The sequence below is a fragment of the Hyla sarda genome, chromosome 5 (genome assembly GCF_029499605.1).
Source record: "Hyla sarda isolate aHylSar1 chromosome 5, aHylSar1.hap1, whole genome shotgun sequence".
Lineage (NCBI taxonomy): Eukaryota > Metazoa > Chordata > Amphibia > Anura > Hylidae > Hyla > Hyla sarda.
The window spans coordinates 363,506,531-363,527,565 of NC_079193.1; the positions used below are offsets into that span (position 1 = coordinate 363,506,531).

Below are 21,035 nucleotides of genomic sequence, written 5' to 3' on the forward strand. Positions count from 1 at the left end.
GAATTCTGGAGCTGACCCCCAGGAGCTTGTGACGTCATAACCCCGCCCCCTCATGGCGTCACGCCCCGCCCCCTCAATGAAAGTCTATTGGGGGGGGGGGGGGGTGCGACGTCATGAGGGGGCGCCCCCTCCCATAGACTTGCATTGAGGGGGTGGGCTATGACGTCACAAGCTCCTGGCTCCAACGTTTAGAAGAGTTTGTTCCAAACGCTGAGCAGCGGAGACCCCTTTAAAGGGTTACTCAGCTCCCCAGAGTCCAGAAGTAAATGTTGCAAACGCTAGGTGCGGGCTTCTGTGTTCATGTCCGCCGCCACGTGATGTCACGCCCCGCCCTCGTAACGTTACGCTCCCTCCCATAGACTTGCATTAAGGTGGCGGGGCTTGACATCATGGGGGCGGGCGCGAACACGGAAGCCTGAACCCAGCATTTGGAACAATTACTTCCGGATGCTGGGGAGGGGAGTAACGCTTTAACTACATCCGGAGGTTTCTGCTAACAGTATTTTAGATTTGTTTTACGTTTTATTGCTCTCATTATCGATGGTGATTTAAAAAAAAAAATTATTTTTATAAGTTATATTTTAGGCACTTGAAAGCATTCTGGATGTCCGATCACACGATCCCCAACATGACTGGAAATTCCAAGACGAACAGCAAGCAAGAGGATATCAGCCAGTGGTAAATGATGTCACACTTTATTGGAACCAGGTAAAAACCGCAATACAATCGGTACAGTCAGGATAAAACTGCAGCATGCAGGAGAAAGGAGGCATGGACGCATTTTGGGTTGTGACCCATCGTCTATGCAGGATCACAACCCGAAACGCGTCCACGCCTCCTTTCTCCTGCAGTTTTATCCTGACTGCACCGATTATATTGCGGGTTTTACCTGGTTCCAATAAAGTGTGACATCTTTTACCACTGACTGATATCCTCTTGCTTGCTTTATTTTAGGCACTTCAAGTTTAGTCACTTATTGTACTGGTTTAAGGTGCTATTTTGGGGGTATGTACCAAATGTTTTATTTTTATCATTTTAGATGTAATACAATTTTAATGCTGTTTATTACCAATAATACATAATATATTAACTTTACTACATAGGCTGTTTTGGTGCTAAACATGTAGTTTACTTTTTCATGATTTTTTTTTTGCCACACATACCACGTGGCAAAAGAATGACTGATAGGACCCTCACCGAAAACTAGAACAGGTATCCCGAGTGCCCCATTACTCCTCACCGGACCACTGTGGAGAGTGGGAGTGTGAATAAATGAGAATCCATGCAGCCATTCTATCTAAACTCCCTAGGGCCGGGACCTGCTGTTTCCATTTGCTCAATAGACTTTAAATGGAATGGCAAAAGAGCGGAGGTTCCCCATGGTGGGGTCCCAGTAGTGTGACCCCCAGGGATTGCATAATGTTACTTACTGTGGCATGGGAAATTGTAAGGATTCCATTTTTCACCATACACTTTCTTCTTTGCCAAACTTTCCTCAGGCTGAAAAGTAAAAACAAAGCACATGTCATCTATGGCCATCACATCCTAATTATACTATTGGTATGTGCCAGTGATTTGTTACTGGAGATAAATCATTATATTGAGGCTTTGTACATTGCTTTGAGGCATTGTCACATGAGTAGATGTACAACCAGAGCATTTACTGTTCAGGAACATAATAATTACAGGCCTGGTGTGCCAAAATGGTCCAAAGAATTAAAGGATATGTACACTATTGTAACCATATATATTATTGGTTCAAGGCACCGAAAAAAATAAGAAAGAGCAACGTCATAGTGATTAAAGGAGCCTACCTGTATTCAGCTATATCAGCAGAATAGTGAGTACAGCTCTGGAGTATAATACAGGATTTAACTCAGGATCAGTACAGGATAAGTAATGTAATGTATATACACAGTGACCTCACCAGCAGAATACTGAGTGCAGCTCTGGAGTATAATACAGGATATAACACTCAGGATCAGTACAGGATAAGTAATGTAATGTATGTACACAGTGACCCCACCAGCAGAATAGTGAGTACATGTCTGGGGTATAATACATGATATAACTCAGCATCAGTACAGGATAAGTAATGTAATGTATGTACACAGTGACCTCACCAGCAGAATAGTGAGTACAGCTCTGGAGTACAATACAGGATATAACTCAGGATCAGTACAGGATAAGTAATGTAATGTATGTACACAGTGACATCACCAGCAGAATAGTGAGTACAGCTCTGGAGTATAATGCAGGATATAACTCAGGATCAGTACAGGATAAGTAATATAATGTATGTACACAATGCCCTCACCAGCAGAATAGTGAGTACAGCTCTGGAGTATAATACAGGATATAACTCAGGATCAGTACAGGATAAGTAATGTAATGTATGTACACAGTGACCTTACCAGCAGAATAGTGAGTACAGTTCTGGAGTATAATACAGGATATAACTCAGGATCAGTACTGGATAAGTAATGTAATGTATGCACACAGTGACCTCACCAGCAGAATAGTGAGTACAGCTCTGGAGTATAATACAGAATATAACTCAGGATCAGTACAGGATAAGTAATGTAATGTATGTACACAGTGACATCACCAGCAGAATAGTGAGTACAGCTCTGGAGTATAATGCAGGATATAACTCAGGATCAGTACAGGATAAGTAATATAATGTATGTACACAATGCCCTCACCAGCAGAATAGTGAGTACAGCTCTGGAGTATAATACAGGATATAACTCAGGATCAGTACAGGATAAGTAATGTAATGTATGTACACAGTGACCTTACCAGCAGAATAGTGAGTACAGTTCTGGAGTATAATACAGGATATAACTCAGGATCAGTACAGGATAAGTAATGTAATGTATGCACACAGTGACCTCACCAGCAGAATAGTGAGTACAGCTCTGGAGTATAATACAGAATATAACTCAGGATCAGTACAGGATAAGTAATGTAATGTATGTACACAGTGACCTCACCAGCAGAATAGTGAGTACAGCTCTGTAGTATAATACAGGATATAACTCAGGATCAGTACAGGATAAGTAATGTAATGTATGTACACAGTGACCCCACCAGCAGAATAGTGAGTACAGCACTGGAGTATAATACAGGATATAACTCAGGATCAGTACAGGATAAGTAATGTAATGTATATACACAGTGACCTCACCAGCAGAATAGTGAGTACAGCTCAGGGGTATAATACAGGATATAACTCAGGATCAGTACAGGATAAGTAATGTTTATAAATCACAAAGTAATTTAATGCTTCATGTGAATTATAATTATATGTAAAATGAAAATGATGTACAAGAAGCTTTACATGTTAACCTATTTACACCTGACATTTTTTTCTGATACAGTCATCAAAATTCCCTGCCCTTTCCACTACGGAAGCTTTAGAGCTTTAAGCAATATAACTCCACTGACTACATAGCGTTCTGCAGTACATTATTTGGACACCATTTTTATCTCTATGTCACACAGCTGGGCATGAATGGCTACTGCCAAAATTAAGACAAATCTGCTCAGGCGCAACACATCATTACATGAGGATGAATAGCATATATGTGGTGTTCCACCAAAACATTCATCTCTCCAGGTGTAGAAGATCCCAATCCTTACCCATCGCTCTTCTTTAGCAGGTAGCCTTTCTTCTCACTGCCGTACTCCTTGTTTCCTTGGAGCTGGTGCATACTGTACCCTCCCTGTTTACTCTGGGAATCCTAAAAAGAAAAAGAAGGATTTATACACATATTAAACGGCAGGGTGAAGTGATCAAGTCTACACGATTCTCAGTGACGTAGATAAGATGTCAATGAGAATACAATATATACAGAATATTGATTTAGTAGTAGGCAGTATTATAGTAGTTCTATTCTTGTACATAGGAGCAGTATTATAGTAGTTTTATTCTTGTATATAGGAGGTAGTATTATAGTAGTTATATTCTTGTATATAGGAGGAGTATTGTAGTAGTTATATTCTTGTATATAGGAGAAGTATTATAGTAGTTATATTCTTGTATATAGGAGCAGTATTATAGTAGTTATATTCTTGTATATAGGAGCAGTATTATAGTAGTTATATTCTTGTATATAGGAGGCAGTATTATAGTAGATATATTCTTGTATATAGGAGGCAGTATTATAGTAGATATATTCTTGTATATTGGAGCAGTATTATAGTAGTTATATTCTTGTATATACGGGGCTGTATTATAGTAGTTATATTCTTGTATATAGGAGCAGTATTATAGTAGTTATATTCTTGTATATAGGAGCAGTATTATAGTAGTTATATTCTTGTATATAGGAGGCAGTATTATAGAAGTTATATTCTTGTATATAGGAGCAGTATTATAGTAGTTATATTCTTGTATATAGGAGCAGTATTATAGTAGTTATATTCTTGTATATAGAAGCAGTATTATAGTAGTTATAGTCTTGTATATATGAGCAGTATTATAGTAGTTATATTCTTGTGTATAGGAGCAGTATTATAGTAGTTATATTCTTGTACATAAGAGGCAGTATTATAGTAGTTATATTCTTGTATATAGGAGGTAGTATTATAGTAGTTATATTCTTGTATAAAGGAGGCAGTATTATAGTAGTTATATTCTTGTATATAGGGGCAGTATTATAGTAGATATATTCTTGTATATAGGAGCAGTATTATAGTAGATATATTCTTGTATATAGGAGCAGTATTATAGTAGTTATATTCTTGTATATAGGAGCAGTATTATAGTAGTTATATTCTTGTATATAGTAGGCAGTATTATAGTAGTCATATTCTTGTATATAGGAGGTAGTATTATAGTAGTTATATTCTTGTATATAGGAGGCAGTATTATAGTAGTTATATTCTTGTATATAGGGGCAGTATTATAGTAGTTATATTCTTGTATATAGGAGGCAGTATTATAGTAGTTATATTCTTGTATATAGGAGGCAGTATTATAGTGGTTATATTCTTGTATAAAGGAGTAGTATTATAGTAGTTATATTTGTGCATATAGGAGACAGTATTAAAGTAGTTATATTCTTGTATATAGGAGCGGTATTATAGTAGTTATATTCTTGTACATAGGGGCAGTATTATAGTAGTTATATTTTTGTATATAGGAGCAGTATTATAATAGCTATATTCTTCTACATAGGGGCAGTATTATAGTAGTTATATTCTTGTATATAGGAAGCAGTATTATAGCAGCTATATTCTTGTATATAGGGGCAGTATTATAGTAGTTATATTCTTGTATATAGGAGCAGTATTATAGTAGTTATATTCTTGTATATAGGGGCAGTATTATAGTAGTTATATTCTTGTATATAGGAGCAGTATTATAGTATTTATATTCTTGTATATAGGAGAGTATTATAGTAGTTATATTCTTGTATATAGGAGCAGTATTATAGTAGTTATATTCTGGTATATAGGAGGCAGTATTATAGTAGTTATATTCTTGTACATAGGAGCAGTATTATAGTAGTTATATTCTTGTACATAGTAGGCAGCATTATATTAGTTATATTCTTGTACATAGTAGGCAGCATTATAGTAGTTATATTCTTGTATATAGGAGCAGTATTATAGTAGTTATATTCTTGTATATAGGAGCAGTATTATAGTAGTTATATTCTTGTATATAGGAGGCAGTATTATAGTAGTTATATTCTTGTATATAGGAGCAGTATTATAGTAGTTATATTCTTGTATGTAGGAGCAGTATTATAGTAGTTATATTCTTGTATATAGGAGCAGTATTATAGTAGTTATATTCTTGTATATAGGAGCAGTATTATAGTAGTTATATTCTTGTACATAGGAGCAGTATTATATTAGTTATATTCTTGTACATAGGAGCAGTATTATAGTAGTTATATTCTTGTACATAGGAGCAGTATTATATTAGTTATATTCTTGTACATAGTAGGCAGAATTATAGTTAATACATATTCAATATTCAGTTAAAGATCAGGGAGAAATATAAATGTCTGTATAATAAAATCTGATCAAAAAAGCCCCGAAAAAACCTTTTGGGCGGTCATGGTGGAGGATGTAGCTGTGGTCATATACTTTACACTTACATTAAAACAAAAGAAAAAAAAAAAAGGACTAAACAGTAAATATGAGGGGAATACGCTGACAATGAAGTCAGACTAAAAAAATACAAAACTTACTCTCCTAGACTTCGATCAGGGAAGCAAATGAGGGACAAAGATGGGAAAAAAGCAAAACACTTATTAAACATTATTAACAAAACCATCAGACAGTATTGTGGGTATCAATGATAGATTCAACATGTAATCACACATCCCAAATACGGACACTAGGAACAACATCTAAATCTTTTCTATACATGAACTGTGACAGATGGAAAGTAAAAGAGAATTGGGAAGTCAGCAGCCTCTATATCTATCTCATATCTATTTATCTATCTATCTCTCTCATATCTATCTATCTCATAGCTAGCTATCATATCTATCTCTCGCATATCTCTCTGATATCTATCTATCTCATATCTATCTATCTATATCATATCTATCATCTATCTCATATCTATCTATATCATATCTATCTATCTCATATCTATCTATCTCATATCTATCTATCTCATATCTATCTATCTCATATCTATCTCTCTCTCTCATATCTATCTATCTATATCTCATATCTATTTATATCTATATCTCATATCTATTTATATCTATATCTCCTATCTATTTATATCTATATCTCATATCTATTTATATCTATATCTATCTCATATCTATCTACTTTAAGGAAAAGGCAGTGGCACTCCAAATTGTGAAAAAGTGCGCTTATTTATTCATCTCAATGTGCTGCAGCTGCTGCAAACTGAGAAGAATAAATAATCTCACTTTTTCACAATTTGGAGTGCCACTGCCTTTTCCTTAATGTATCTACAGAGGACCCTGGGTGGGAGGCACCCGTGCATAGCCTGGGAGTGGTGCTTTCTTCTTTTACCTACCTGTCTATCTCATTTCTATCTCATATCTATCCATCTACCTACCTAACAAAACAAAAAAATAAATAAAATAAGGATAAAAAATGATAAATTGGCCAGCACATACTGATACCAAACTATTGCATGGACCCGGCGTACAGATGAACGCTGCTGGGTCCATGCAGTAGTTTGGTATCAGTATGTGCTGGTTGGTTCCTGCACCCCACCCGTCTTATAAGCTGCTGGATTTTCCAGACCTTACAAGCCTGGTAACTGATTGCACAGAGGCATATTCACAATGAGGTCACCTTATCGCGGTGGGATGGTATAAACTATTTGGCCAAATGGTGAGCAAAGTACCTAAATTTTTCATTTTTCATTGTAGCAATATAGCATTTCATGTTTTAACTGTATCTTTGTGCTAGCAGTGTGCTGCTGTATTCTACTATCTATCTCATATCTATCTATCCTATCTATTTCATATCTATCTATCCTATCTATTTCATATCTATCCATCCTATCTATTTCATATCCATCCATCCTATCTATTTCATATCTATCCATCTATCTATTTCATATCTATCCATCTATCTATTTCATATCTATCCATCTATCTATTACATATCTATCCATCTATCTATTACATATCTATCCATCTATCTATCCAATATCTATCCATCCAATATGTATCCATCTATCTAACTATCTCATATCTATCTATCTAATATCGATCTAATATCTATCTCATATCTACACTGGGGATCAAAAGTTTTAGCACCCTAGGTAAAAATTTGTATTAATGTGCATAAAGAAGGAAAGATGGAAAGATCTCCAAAAGGCATCAAATTACAGATTAGACATTCTTATAATAGGTCAACAAAAGTTAGATTTTATTTCCATCATTTACACTTTCAAAATAACAGAACACAAAGAAATGGCGTCTGCAAAAGTTTGGGCAACCTTCAGAATTTATAGCATGCACTGCCCCCTTTGCAAAGCTGAGACCTGCCAGTGTCATGGATTGTTCTCAATCATCATCTGGGAAGACCAAGTGATGTGGAATGATGAGGTTAAAATTGAACTTTTTGGCCGGAATGAGCAAAGGTACGTTTGGAGAAGAAGGGGAACAGAATTTAATGTAAAGAACCTCTGTCCAACTGTTAAGCATGGGGGTGGATCAATCATGCTTTGGGGTTGTATTGCAGCCAGTGGCACAGGGAACATCTCACGAGTAGACGGAAAATTGAATTCAATAACATTTCAGCAAATTTTGGATGCTAACTTGATCTGTGAAAAAGCTGAAGTTAAAGAGAGGATGGCTTCTACATATGGATAATGATCCTAAACACACCTCAAAATTCACGGGGGATTACATCAAGAGGCGTAAACTGAAGGTTTTGCCATGGCCTTCACAATCTCCTGACCTCAACATAATTGAAAATCTATGGATAGACCTTAAAAGAGCAGTGCATGACAGACAGCCCAGAAATCTCAAAGAACTGGAAGACTTTTGTAAGGAAGAATGGGCAAAGATACCTCAAACAAGAATTGAAAGGCTCTTGGCTGGCTACAAAAAGCGTTTACAAGCTGTGATACTTGCCAAAGGGGGCAGTACAAGATATTAACTCTGCAGGGGGCCAATTTTTTTTTGTTTTCTGTTATTTTGAAAGTGTAAATGATGGAAATAAAATCTAACTTTTGTTGGCATATTATAAGAATGTCTAATCTGTAATTTGATGCCTTTTGAAGTGTTGGATGGTCCACTGAGGATGCCCTAGAGAAATATTACTGCAAAATTTGATAAAATTATTTAGATTTTTATATTTTCTATAACAAGACAGTCTCATCAATGCCTCAGTCTTCTGAGAATAGTTCTAAGCTGCAGACAAATCCTGGATAAACAGAACTTCCTGCTATTGAGGTGTATAAATATGAAGCCTGTTGAATTGTGAATGCAGCTCTGAAGTGTGAAATAAACGCTCTTCGTACTGGTAGAAACTATTCAGGTTTAATCCCAGCTTTTTTATCTATATCTATATTTGCAGACTGCAGAGCCAATGGTGGAGATGATCTGTGCCTCAGCAATGCTGCAATTCCTTTCTAAAATTATATTATTATCTATAGAACATAGCAAAATATAAGTCAGGTGTAGTATTGTTACTGCTGTCTATGGTCACAGAGCTGACGTGTCCTGTACAGTGCACATCTGCACAAGAGTCTGTCATGTGAAAGACAAGAGATACAAAAGAAGAACATAGAGGGCTGGTACACAATGTCTGCCTCCTGCCAGGAACTAGGATCAACAATCCAAGACTTTAACACAATCCTTCTTGTCTGGCGCGATCATTTTGTAGTAAACAGGGGAAATTATTCCCAGCGTGAATGCATTATGGAGCAGTACGTAACTATGTAAAGTGACACCGCAGCTTCAGATACGATCTGTCAGATCCTTCCGGCGAGATGGAAATCGCAGGTGACAAAACATTCCCCCTCCCTGATTTTACTTATTCTCACATTGATCCAAGAGGGTGAAGTGAGTAAAATTCCACATAGTATAATATCAACGGGCACAAGTTGACTAGAAAGGGGGCTTGAGCCCCTGCCCTTTTGATGTTCCTCCTATAAGTGCCATGGGCAGTCTGGCATCATTATGTGGGCATTTATATAAATAATTCTAAGAAGTGTTTGTTTTTTTAAGGTCATCTCCTGCCCCCCAAAATGTCTGTGCACGTCCCTGTCTACATCCCCGATGCAGTCAGAGAGACACTCATCTCTAAGGAAATGGGTACTCCGCCCCCCAAGCGTTTGGAAATTTTGACCCTTGGTGCGGGCATCGTGATGTGACGACACGCCCCCCTCAATGCAAGTCTATGAGAGGGGGCGTGACGGAAGTCACGCCCCCTCCCATAGACTTGCATTGAGGGGCGTGTTGTCACATCACGATGCCCGCACCAAAGGTCAAAATTTCCAAACGCTTGGGGGGCAGAGTACCCATTTCCTTAGAGATAAACTTGCATTGAGGGGGGCGTGTTGTGACCTCACGACCCCGCCACCCGCACCCATCGCTCTAAACGAACGCCGGGTGCTGCACAGAGATCGCAGGGAGTCCCAAGCTGTGGGACCCTCGCCATCAGACATCTTATCCCCTATCCTTTGGAGTACCCCTTTAACCGTCAAAACTCTGCCACAGAATTCCTGAGTCCTGTTGTATTCAATGTGATTCTGCTGCGGCGTTCAAGCTGCTGAATTTCCACGGTGGAAAATAGTGCAGCGGAAATTCAAGATATAGGACCCACTATGTTCATTCTTTTGGCGGAATTCTAACTGGACTACATTGCTAACTATGAAGAAATCGCATGTCTGCGCAGTCCTACCGCCGATGACGTAAAGAATATTTCTGAGCGGAGATTCAGCAGTGGGGACGGACCATAGTAGTTCCTGGCAGGGCCCAAAGTACAGTACAGAATGATGTATAGACAGAGTGGACACTGACACAGGAATAAGGATTCATCGGAATGGGAAGAAGGGAGGACGAAAGAAAAAAATTACAGCAGCAGGTGGAAATAGGCTTATGTCAGAGTGAAATCAGGCCTGTAATTGGAGCTACACTTAAAGGGGTACTCTGGTGGAAAACATTAACTTTCTGGCACCAGTTGATTTAAAAATAAAATAATAATAAACAGATTTGTAAATTACTTCAATTAAAAAAATCTTTACCCTTCCAGTAGAGGCTGTAGAGGAAATTCTTTTTGAATTTCTTTTTTGTCTTGTCCACAGTGCTCTCTGCTGACACCTCTGTCCGTGTCAGGAACTGTCCAGAGCAGCATAGGTTTGCTATGGAGATTTTCTCCTGCTATGGTCAGTTCCTGATATAGGCATCAGGTGTCAGCAGAGAGCACTGTGGACAAGTCAAAAAAGAAATTCAAAAAGAAAAGAAAATAATTTCCTCTAAAGCCTACAGCTGCTAAAAAGTACTGGAAGGGTAAAGATTTTTTTTTAATAGAAGTCATTTACATATCTGTTTAACTTTCTTGCACAAGTTGATTAAAAAAAAAATGTTTTCCACTGGAGTACCCCTTTAAAGAAGCACTCCAGGAAATTTCTCTTTTCCTTAAAGGGGTACTCCTGTGGAAACCTTTTTTTTTTTTTTTTTTTTTTTTTATCAACTGGTGCCAGAAAGTTAAACAGATTTGTAAATTACTTCTGTTAAAATGTTTTAATCCTTCCAGTACTTTTAAGGGGCTGTATACTACAGAGTAAATTATTTTATTTTTGGATTTCTCTGACATCATGACCACAGTGCTCTCTGCTGACCTCTGCTGTCCATTTCAGGAACTGTCCAGAGCAGGAGAAAATCCCCATAGCAAACATGCTGCTCTGGACAGTTCCTAAAATGGACAGCAGAGGTCAGCAGCGAGCACTGTGGTCATGACAGAAGAGAAATCCAAAAAGAAAACTATTTCCTCTGTAGTATACAGCCCCTAAAAAGTACTGGAAGGATTAAGATTTTTTTAATAGAAGTAATTTACAAAACTGTTTAACTTTCTGGCACCAGTTGATTGGAAAAAAAAAAGTTTTCCAAAGGAGTACCCCTTTAAATAGTGCAGGATAATATTAGAGAATAATGTAGAGGTTCTTGTGTATGCCTTGTGCTTACCTGTTTTAGCTAATATGGCAGACACTGAAATCATACATCCTAATGCTGCCCACATTTCTCATGAAGCTTCTGGCTGTGCAGAGAAAGATGGGCGGAGTCTCATCACTGCCCCTGGTCATCTACTTAGGCTGCTGGTGCTGGAGGTCACTCAGGTGAACTGATTAGACTATAAGTGTTGAGGTCAGTTCACTTTATTTGTAGTTTTGATGTATTTTCTTATTCAAAGTGCATTTTAGAGAAATATTTTTATACGGAGAAAGTGATTGTACCTATAATCACAATGAAGGTGTTTTATGAATATCTGACACCTTTAGGCTTTAGTCACGAACTGAAATTTTACATTTTAGCTGTGATTTTCCAGAATGGAACAATTTCGGTAAAATAGCACAATTTTGGCACAGCCTACAGGGAGGTTTGTAACTACTATATATCCTGATTTCATGGAGATAGTAGCTGCAGTATACAGATAGAGCCCGAGGGAACATGTATAACTACTATATATCCTGATCCCATAGAGACAGCAGCAGTATACAGATAGAGCTGGAGGGGAGGGGGTATAATTACTACATATCTTGATCACATAGAGATAGCAGCAGTACACAGATAGAGCTGGAGGAAAGGTGTATAATGACTATGTCCTGATTGCAAAAAAAAAAATAACAGCAGCAGTATATAGATAGAGTTGGTGATTATGTCAAAAGAAGGCAGCTGACTCAGGACTGACCACATCCTCTGACACATTAAAGGGGTAATCTAGCTATAAAAAAATATATCCCCTATCCACAGGAGGGGGCCTAACTCTCCCCAGGAAACCCTCCGGCCCCCAACCTTCTGAGACATAGCCATCTTGGCAGTGGCGGCCTGTTCAGCCAATCACCAACTGAGACGGAACTCTATTGCTGGTGGTGATTGGCTAAGCGGGCAGTCACTGCTCAGATGAGTATGTTTCGGAAGGTGAGGGCCAGAGCGTTCAGTAGAGAAAGTCAGACCCCGCTCTGGAGACAGGGGATACGTTTTTAACAATTGGATAACCCTTTTAAGCATTGTGAATTTCGGCGGGTCCGACTGGTGATCACATGACCCATTTACAGTGATGAACCGCAAGGATGCAGCTGTTCTGGAATGATACAAATGGTGCTGTATGACTACTGATGGTGAGTGTGCATGATATTGGAGGGGAAAAAATTCTTATTTAAAGCGCCACTACTTTTCTACATTCCAACCTTTGAGCTCATTTTCCGCACTCATTTCAATACGCGACATTTCGGTTTTCCTTGATGCGTACGATGACACTGACATTGCGATCTCACGGATGTCACATTTTTCCCACAAAGAGACAGGAATTTCCTTGAGAAGCGCTGACATCTGACGTTCTTTGAGAAATCCCAGTGCAGTTCCGAAATATTTGTGGAAAAAGTTTCCTTAAAGGACTCCGTGAAATTATTATTTTTTTTTCATAATCAACTGGTGCCAGAAAGTTAAACAGATTTGTAAATTACTTCTACGTAAAAAATATGAATCCTTCCAGTACTTATCAGCTGCTGTATACTACAGTTGTGTGATTTTTTTTTTCCAGTCTGACCACAGTGCTCTCTGCTGACACCTCTGTCCGTATCAGCAACTGTCCAGAGCAGGAGCAAAACCCCATAGCAAACCTCTGCTGCTCTGGACAGTTCCTGACATGGACAGAGGTGTCAGCAGAGAGCACTGTGGTAAGACTGTAAAGAACTACACAACGGCAGCTGATAAGTAATGGAAGGATTTATATTTTTACATAGAAGTAATTTACAAATCTGTTTAACTTTCTGGCACCAGTTGATTTGAAAACAATTGTTTTCCACCGGAGTACCCCTTTAAAGGAGACCCGATTCTAAATCAATGACCTTCAGTACCAATACATAATGTATAGTGCTGAGCTATAGCATAGGACAGAGGCCTCCAAGTAGACTTCTCTATAACTTTTAGGAGAAATCCAATCAGTAGCACGGCGTTTCCCAACCAGGGTGCCAAACGCCCTTGGATGGCAGTGTCCACGTGGTACCAGCGCCGGCTGATTCAGTCGACACCGACTGCCCCCGGAATCTTCGGTCAGAATGTCCTTCGCTAGAGATTCCACAGTCTGAACATAGCCTAATACCGCCTTGCATGCTACAATAGCCCACTGTATTGCCCCGCCTCCTCAGCTGGGGACCCCCCGCGATCTCTGCGCAGCACCTGGCGTTCGTTTAGAGTGCTGGGTGCAGGCGGCGTGGTTTGTGAGGTCACAACACGCCCCCTCAGTGCAAGTCTATGGGAGGGGGTGTGATGGCATGAGGGGTGGGGCTATGACATCACAAGCTTCCGGCACCGGCTCCAGCGTGCAGAACAGTTTGTTCCAAACGCTTAGCAGCGGAGTACCCCTTTAAAACCGGTCATTAAACGGCTATTACAAATTCACATACGGCCGTTACAAAATACCAGTCAAGTCTATGTGATTTTGTGATTAGCCGCTATAACCCATTAATGTTCGTTATGAATAACGGACGTTATTTGTGACGCGAGAAGATTAGTGCATGTACTGTAATTTTTCTCCCATTACAAAATAACGTCCGTTATTCATAACGGACATTAACGGGTTATAGCGGCTAATCACAAAATCCCATAGACTTGACTGAGATTTTGTAATGGCCGTTTAACGACCGGTTTTAAGGGTTTCCTTCATAGAACATTATAACGGGTCTTTAAAATGGAGAAATGATCAAGTGTGAAAGCAGCATTAGATTACCGCTAACATTCGGCATATTGGGTGATCAACTGTAGCTACATGGGGGGAGGAGATTTATCAAAACCTGCGCAGAGGAAAAGTTGCTGAGTTGCCCATAGCGACCAATCAGATCGCTTCTTTCATTTTTGAAAAGGCCTCTGAAAAATGAAAGAAGCGATCTGATTGGTTCCTATGGGCAACTCCGATACTTTTCCTCAGGACAGGTTTGGGGGGGGACACAATAATTTGGGGACACTAATGACTGACACGGAGAGATGAAAGGACTTTAAGGACTAACACAGGGAGAGATGATGATAAACTAATGACTAACAGGGTAAGAGATTAGAGGACATTAATGACTGACAAAGTGAGAGATAAGGGGACACTAATGACTGTTACACAGCGAGAGATGAGGGGACATAAAGGATTGTGACACGGAGAGATGAGGGGACATAAATGACTGTGACACGGAGAGATGAGGGGACACTAATGACTGTTACACAGCGAGAGATGAGGGGACACTAATGACTGTTACACAGCGAGAGATGAGGGGACACTAAGGACTGTTTCACAGCGAGAGATGAGGGGACACTAATGACTGTGACACAGGGAGAGATGAGGGGACATAAATTATTGTGACACAGAGATGAGGGGGACACTAATGACTGTGACACAGTAAGAAATAAGTTTATAAACACTTTTAACTGTAAGTGAACAGGACAGCGTTACCCAACCTTGAGCTGCTGCAAAACTACAACTCCCAGCATGCCCAGACAGCCAATGGCTCTCTAGTTGTAGTTTTGCAATGGCTGGAGGCATACTGGAAACACTGGATATAATAACCCTTCTTTATACCCAGAAGGTTTATACCAGCTAGTTTTAGTACTTTTTGTTTTCTTTTCTCCAGGAAGCATCGTCTGGCCTAGATGAAGCAGCGTCCCTCCGGGGGTCCTAAAACAGTAATGTGAACCCAAGCTGCCTACAAACCTAATACGCTGCGATTCAGTCCTGTCTACACCATGTGAGGCACATAGACTGAGCAGCCAGGGTGGCACAACACTGGTTGCCAGGAAGGAGTGTAAACACACTGGCTACCAGCATGGTACAGCACTGACGACTCCACCAAAGGACAAATCGGCATTAAAAGGGAAGAAAATACAAAACAAACACCACAAGTACCAGAACCTACTATAACAGATACAATGTCTGGGCTGTGCAGTGTGGACATCTAGACCAGTGTTTCCCAACCAGGGTGCCTCCAGCTGTTTCAAAACTACAACTCCCAGTATGTTGGACTATATAGTAGTATATAGTATAGGTCAGTGTTTCCCAATCAGGGATGCCTCCAGCTGTTGCAAAACTACAACTCCCAGCATGTTGGACTATATAGTATAGGTCAGTGTTTCCCAATCAGGGGTGCCTCCAGCTGTTGCAAAACTACAACTCCCTGTATGTTGGACTATATTGTAGTATATAGTATAGGTCAGTCTTTCCCAACCAGGGGTGCCTCCAGCTGTTGCAAAACTACAACTCCCTGCATGTTGGACTATATAGTAGTATATAATATAGGTCAGTGTTTCCCAATCAGGGATGCCTCCAGCTGTTGCAAAACTACAACTCCCAGCATGTTGGACTATATAGTATAGGTCAGTGTTTCCCAATCAGGGGTGCCTCCAGCTGTTGCAAAACTACAACTCCCAGTATGTTGGACTATATAGTAGTATATAGTATAGGTCAGTGTTTCCCAACCAGAGGTGCCTCCAGGTGTTGCAAAACTACAACTCCCAGTATGTTGGACTATATAGTAGTATATAGTATAGGTCAGTCTTTCCCAACCAGGGGTGCCTCCAGCTGTTGCAAAACTACAACTACCTGCATGTTGGACTATATAGTAGTATATAATATAGGTCAGTGTTTCCCAATCAGGGGTGCCTCCAGCTGTTGCAAAACTACAACTCCCAGCATGTTGGACTATATAGTATAGGTCAGTGTTTCCCAACCAGTGGTGCCTCCAGGTGTTGCAAAACTACAACTCCCAGTATGTTGGACTATATAGTAGTATATAGTATAGGTCAGTCTTTCCCAACCAGGGGTGCCTCCAGCTGTTGCAAAACTACAACTCCCTGCATGTTGGACTATATAGTAGTATATAATATAGGTCAGTGTTTCCCAATCAGGGATGCCTCCAGCTGTTGCAAAACTACAACTCCCAGCATGTTGGACTATATTGTATAGTATAGGTCAGTGTTTCCCAACCAGGGGTGCCTCCAGCTGTTGCAAAACTACAACTCCCAGCATGCCCGGACAGCCAACGGCTGTCCGGGCATGCTGGGAGTTGTAGTTTTGCAACAGCTGGAGGCACCCCTGGTTGGAAAACCCCATTCTAGACGTACAAGACATCAAATAGTATTGCCAGTGCCAGGACCTACATAGCAAGTAATGGGGTACAGTATTTACAGTATATCCTCATGTATCATCCTGGACGGCTTTATTGTTGAAGTTGTTGAATAAATGTTATTGCCGGTGCACGTCTGACCAGCGGTAATAATGTGTTTCTCATTCAGACGTTCTAGATAAGAATCTTAACTACTTTCTCGGTCAGGAAAAACAAGGTCACACACTCATAGGAAAAAATGGGGAAATCACTCGTCAGCTTTGAGCCAGTATTGCTGTGTATCCTTGTTAAAGGGGTATTTCTGGTATCAGAAAATTGTATTTCAATAACACTATCACCTCGGATAAATAATTTATGGATATAGTGTTATGACTAACTGCACTGGCTTAAAGGGGTTCTCCCCTGGAATTTTTTTTTTTTTTTTAATCAACTGGTGCTAGAAAGTTAAACAGATTTGTAAATGACTTCTATTAAAAAATCTTATTCCTTTCAGTACTTATCAGCTGCTGTATGCTCCAGAGGAAGTTCTTTGATTTTTGAATTTCCTTTCTGTCTGACCACGGTGCTCTCTGCAGTTTAGGAACGGTCCAGAGTAGGATAGGTTTTCTAGGGGGATTTGCTCCTACTCTGGACAGTTCCTAAAATGGACAGAGAAGTCAGCAGAGAGCACTGTGGTCAGACAGAAAGGAAAGTCAAAAAGAAAAGAACTTCCTGTGGATCATATAGCAGCTGATAAGTACTAGAAGGATTAAGATTTTTTTAATAGAAGTAATTTACAAATCTGTTAAACTTTCTGGCACGAGTTGATTTAAAAAAATGTTTTTCCAGTGGAGTACCACTTTAAGCATTCTTTTATTTTAAATACCAGTGACATGAAGTTGTGTAGTTCTCTCATTTTCAATGTGGGGTTGTCTCAGCAGTGCCCCGACTCCTCCCTCTCCCCCAAAACAATGTATCATCCTCTGAGGTCTCAGGAGGCGTGGCTGGGTCACTGACTCCTCCCTCTCATTGTCAGTGTGGTGTTGTCTCAGCAGCTCCCCGACTCCTTACTCTCCCCCCCAAAAATTATCCTCTGCTGTCTCAGAAGGCATGGCTGGATCCCTGAGTGTTGTCATCACCTCTGCCCACCCCCTACAGCCTATATCACCATCTCCCTGCCATATACACATTTATCTTTATTGGGACATTTATCTAAGAATAAGGTATGGTTTCAGATTGCTGCCTTGTGATGAACAATGACTCAGGCAGAGGAGCAGACAGGAAATCACTAGCAGGTGCTGCAACCTCACTGATGCAATAGACTGTGGTGAAATTAGTTGTTCTGCAGCAGTTCTGGGCAGGGAATTGGCAGGAGTGCTGTGGTAGTAGGCAGGTTGGGAGGGCTGTGATGAAGAACTGATGGAAAACAATGCATTCTGGGAATTGTAGTACTGAACAACTGTTCAACCAGGAAGTAACGGACTTAAACCCCAAAATAAATGGGTTTTTGGTGGTTTGCAAACTGGAGCAGACAATTAAGCAATGCTATATGCTTCTGTAGCATTTTTCTGGATATCAGTGTCTCTATAATATATACCCCTTATGTTAAGTCTTCCGGGGCTGTCGCCAGCAATTTACTACAGTAATATGCTAATCAGTGACAGGGGGGGTATATGGATAACCCCCCCCCCCCCCCCCCCGGTTATCCCAGAACTGGGGTGCCTGGTCCCTGATTTTGGTGGAGATACTGCAAATTGTTTACTCTCTACTCTATTTCTGCAACTTTCAAATTTACTTTGCATTTTAACATTTGTATAATCTTTAAAATCTCTGCTTGCTGTCAAGTAATGGGAAACTCTATTGTTTATACTCAAAACTGACCTAACATCTCACTGCTGAGGGTTTGGAACTGTGTATGAGTTAAGAAGCCTGTTCTGTACACTGTCACAAACTAAGGACAAGGAAAGTGCTGCTGGCATAATTATATTCTAGAATGCTCATTCACAGACAGCAAGAGAGACATTCCTGGGATGAAGTCAAGAGGGCGGCGGTCCTATGACATTGGGAATGCTGTCAACTATTCAGTGGGAAGGTACCCCTACACCCCCCCCCCCCCCAAACCCCCCCACCACCACCACCTCCCGACTCTTTAGGCCAAATGTTTTCCCACAAACTAATAAATAAATATATATATAAAAATCTACTCAACTAAGCTCCTTCTCTATAACATGCAGGATGAATTGTAAACTACCCATGTACACCTACCTCTTTCTGATCCAACTGCAGAGAAGACTTGATGAGATCCCGTAGGGCAGTGAGCTGCTTCTTCTCCTCATCCTGCGTCTGTTTTATCTACAATAGAATTTTTTTTTTATATATATTACTTGACAGTAGAGTATAATACTACCATATCATAGAATGTATATTCTTGTACATAGGAGCAGTATCATAGAATGTATATTCTTGTACATAGGAGCAGTATCATAGTAGTTATATTCTTGTATATAGGAGCAGTATTATAGTAGTTATATTCTTGTACATAGGAGGCAGTATTATAGTAGTTATATTCTTGTATATAGGAGTAGTATTATAGTAGTTATATTCTTGTACATAGGAGCAGTATCATAGAATGTATATTCTTGTACATAGGAGCAGTATCATAGTAGTTATATTCTTGTATATAGGAGCAGTATTATAGTAGTTATATTCTTGTACATAGGAGGCAGTATTATAGTAGTTATATTCTTGTATATAGGAGTAGTATTATAGTAGTTATATTCTTGTATATAGGAGGCAGTATTATAGTAGTTATATTCTTGTATATAGGAGCAGTATTATAGTAGTTATATTCTTGTATATAGGAGCAGTATTATAGTACTTATATTCTTGGATATAGGAGCCGTATTATAGTAGTTATATTCTTGTATATAGGGGTAGTATTATAGTAGTTAAAATCTTGTACATAGGATGCAGTATTATAGTAGTTATATTCTTGTATATAGGAGCAGTATTATAGTAGTTATATTCTTGTACATAGGAGGCAGTATTATAGTAGTTATATTCTTGTATATAGGAGTAGTATTATAGTAGTTATATTCTTGTATATAGGAGGCAGTATTATAGTAGTTATATTCTTGTATATAGGAGCAGTATTATAGTAGTTATATTCTTCTATATAGGAGGCAGTATTATAGTAGTTATATTCTTGTATATAGGAGCAGTATTATAGTAGGTATATTCTTGTGTATAGGAGTAGTATTATAGTAGTTATATTCTTGTGTATAGGAGTAGTATTATAGTAGTTATATTCTTGTGTATAGGAGTAGTATTCTAGTAGTTATATTCTTGTATATAGGAGCAGTATTCTAGTAGTTATATTCTTGTATATAGGAACAGTATTATAGTAGTTATATTCTTGTATATAGGAGCAGTATTATAGTAGTTATATTCTTGTATATGGGAGCAGTATTATAGTAGTTATATTCTTGTATATAGGCGGCAGTATTATAGTAGTTATATTCTTGTATATAGGAGCAGTATTATAGTAGTTATATTCTTGTATATAGGAGGCAGTATTATAGTAGTTATATTCTTGTATATAGGAGCAGTATTATAGTAGTTATATTCTTGTATATAGGAGGCAGTATTATAGTAGTTATATTCTTGTATATAGGAGCAGTATTATAGTAGTTATATTCTTGTATATAGGAGGCAGTATTATAGTAGTTATATTCTTGTATATAGGAGCAGTATTATAGTAGTTATATTCTTGTATATAGGAGCAGTATTATAGTAGTTATATTCTTGTATATAGGAGCAGTATTATAGTAGTTATATTCTTGTATATAGGAGAGTATTATAGTAGTTATATTCTTGTATATAGGGGCAGTATTATAGTAGTTATATTCTTGTACATAGGAGCAGTATTATAATAGTTATATTCTTGTATATAGGAGGAGTATTATAGTAGTTATATTCTTGTGTATAGGGGCAGTATTATAGTAGTTATATTCTTATATATAGGAGCAGTATTATAGTAGTTATATTCTTGGATATAGGAGCCGTATTATAGTACTTATATTCTTGTATATAGGAGCAGTATTATAGTAATTATATTCTTGTATATAGGAGCAGTATTATAGTACTTATATTCTTGGATATAGGAGCCGTATTATAGTAGTTATATTCTTGTATATAGGGGTAGTATTATAGTAGTTATAATCTTGTACATAGGATGCAGTATTATAGTAGTTATATTCTTGTA

General features: G+C 38.7%; 1 protein-coding gene across 7 annotated transcripts in view; it reads right to left on the reverse strand.

Moving 5' to 3' along the window:
- ASAP1 (ArfGAP with SH3 domain, ankyrin repeat and PH domain 1) overlaps window positions 1-21,035 on the reverse strand; it is a 389,691-nt gene that overhangs the window by 66,611 nt on the left and 302,045 nt on the right. For all 7 annotated transcript variants that reach the window (XM_056522758.1, XM_056522762.1, XM_056522756.1 and 4 more), the window contains 3 exons: window positions 19,037-19,123; window positions 3,646-3,746; window positions 1,431-1,500 (listed from right to left, as the gene is read on the reverse strand). In XM_056522758.1, coding sequence (XP_056378733.1) covers window positions 1,431-1,500; window positions 3,646-3,746; window positions 19,037-19,123 — 258 coding nt within the window. The remainder of the gene's footprint in view (window positions 1-1,430; window positions 1,501-3,645; window positions 3,747-19,036; window positions 19,124-21,035) is intronic.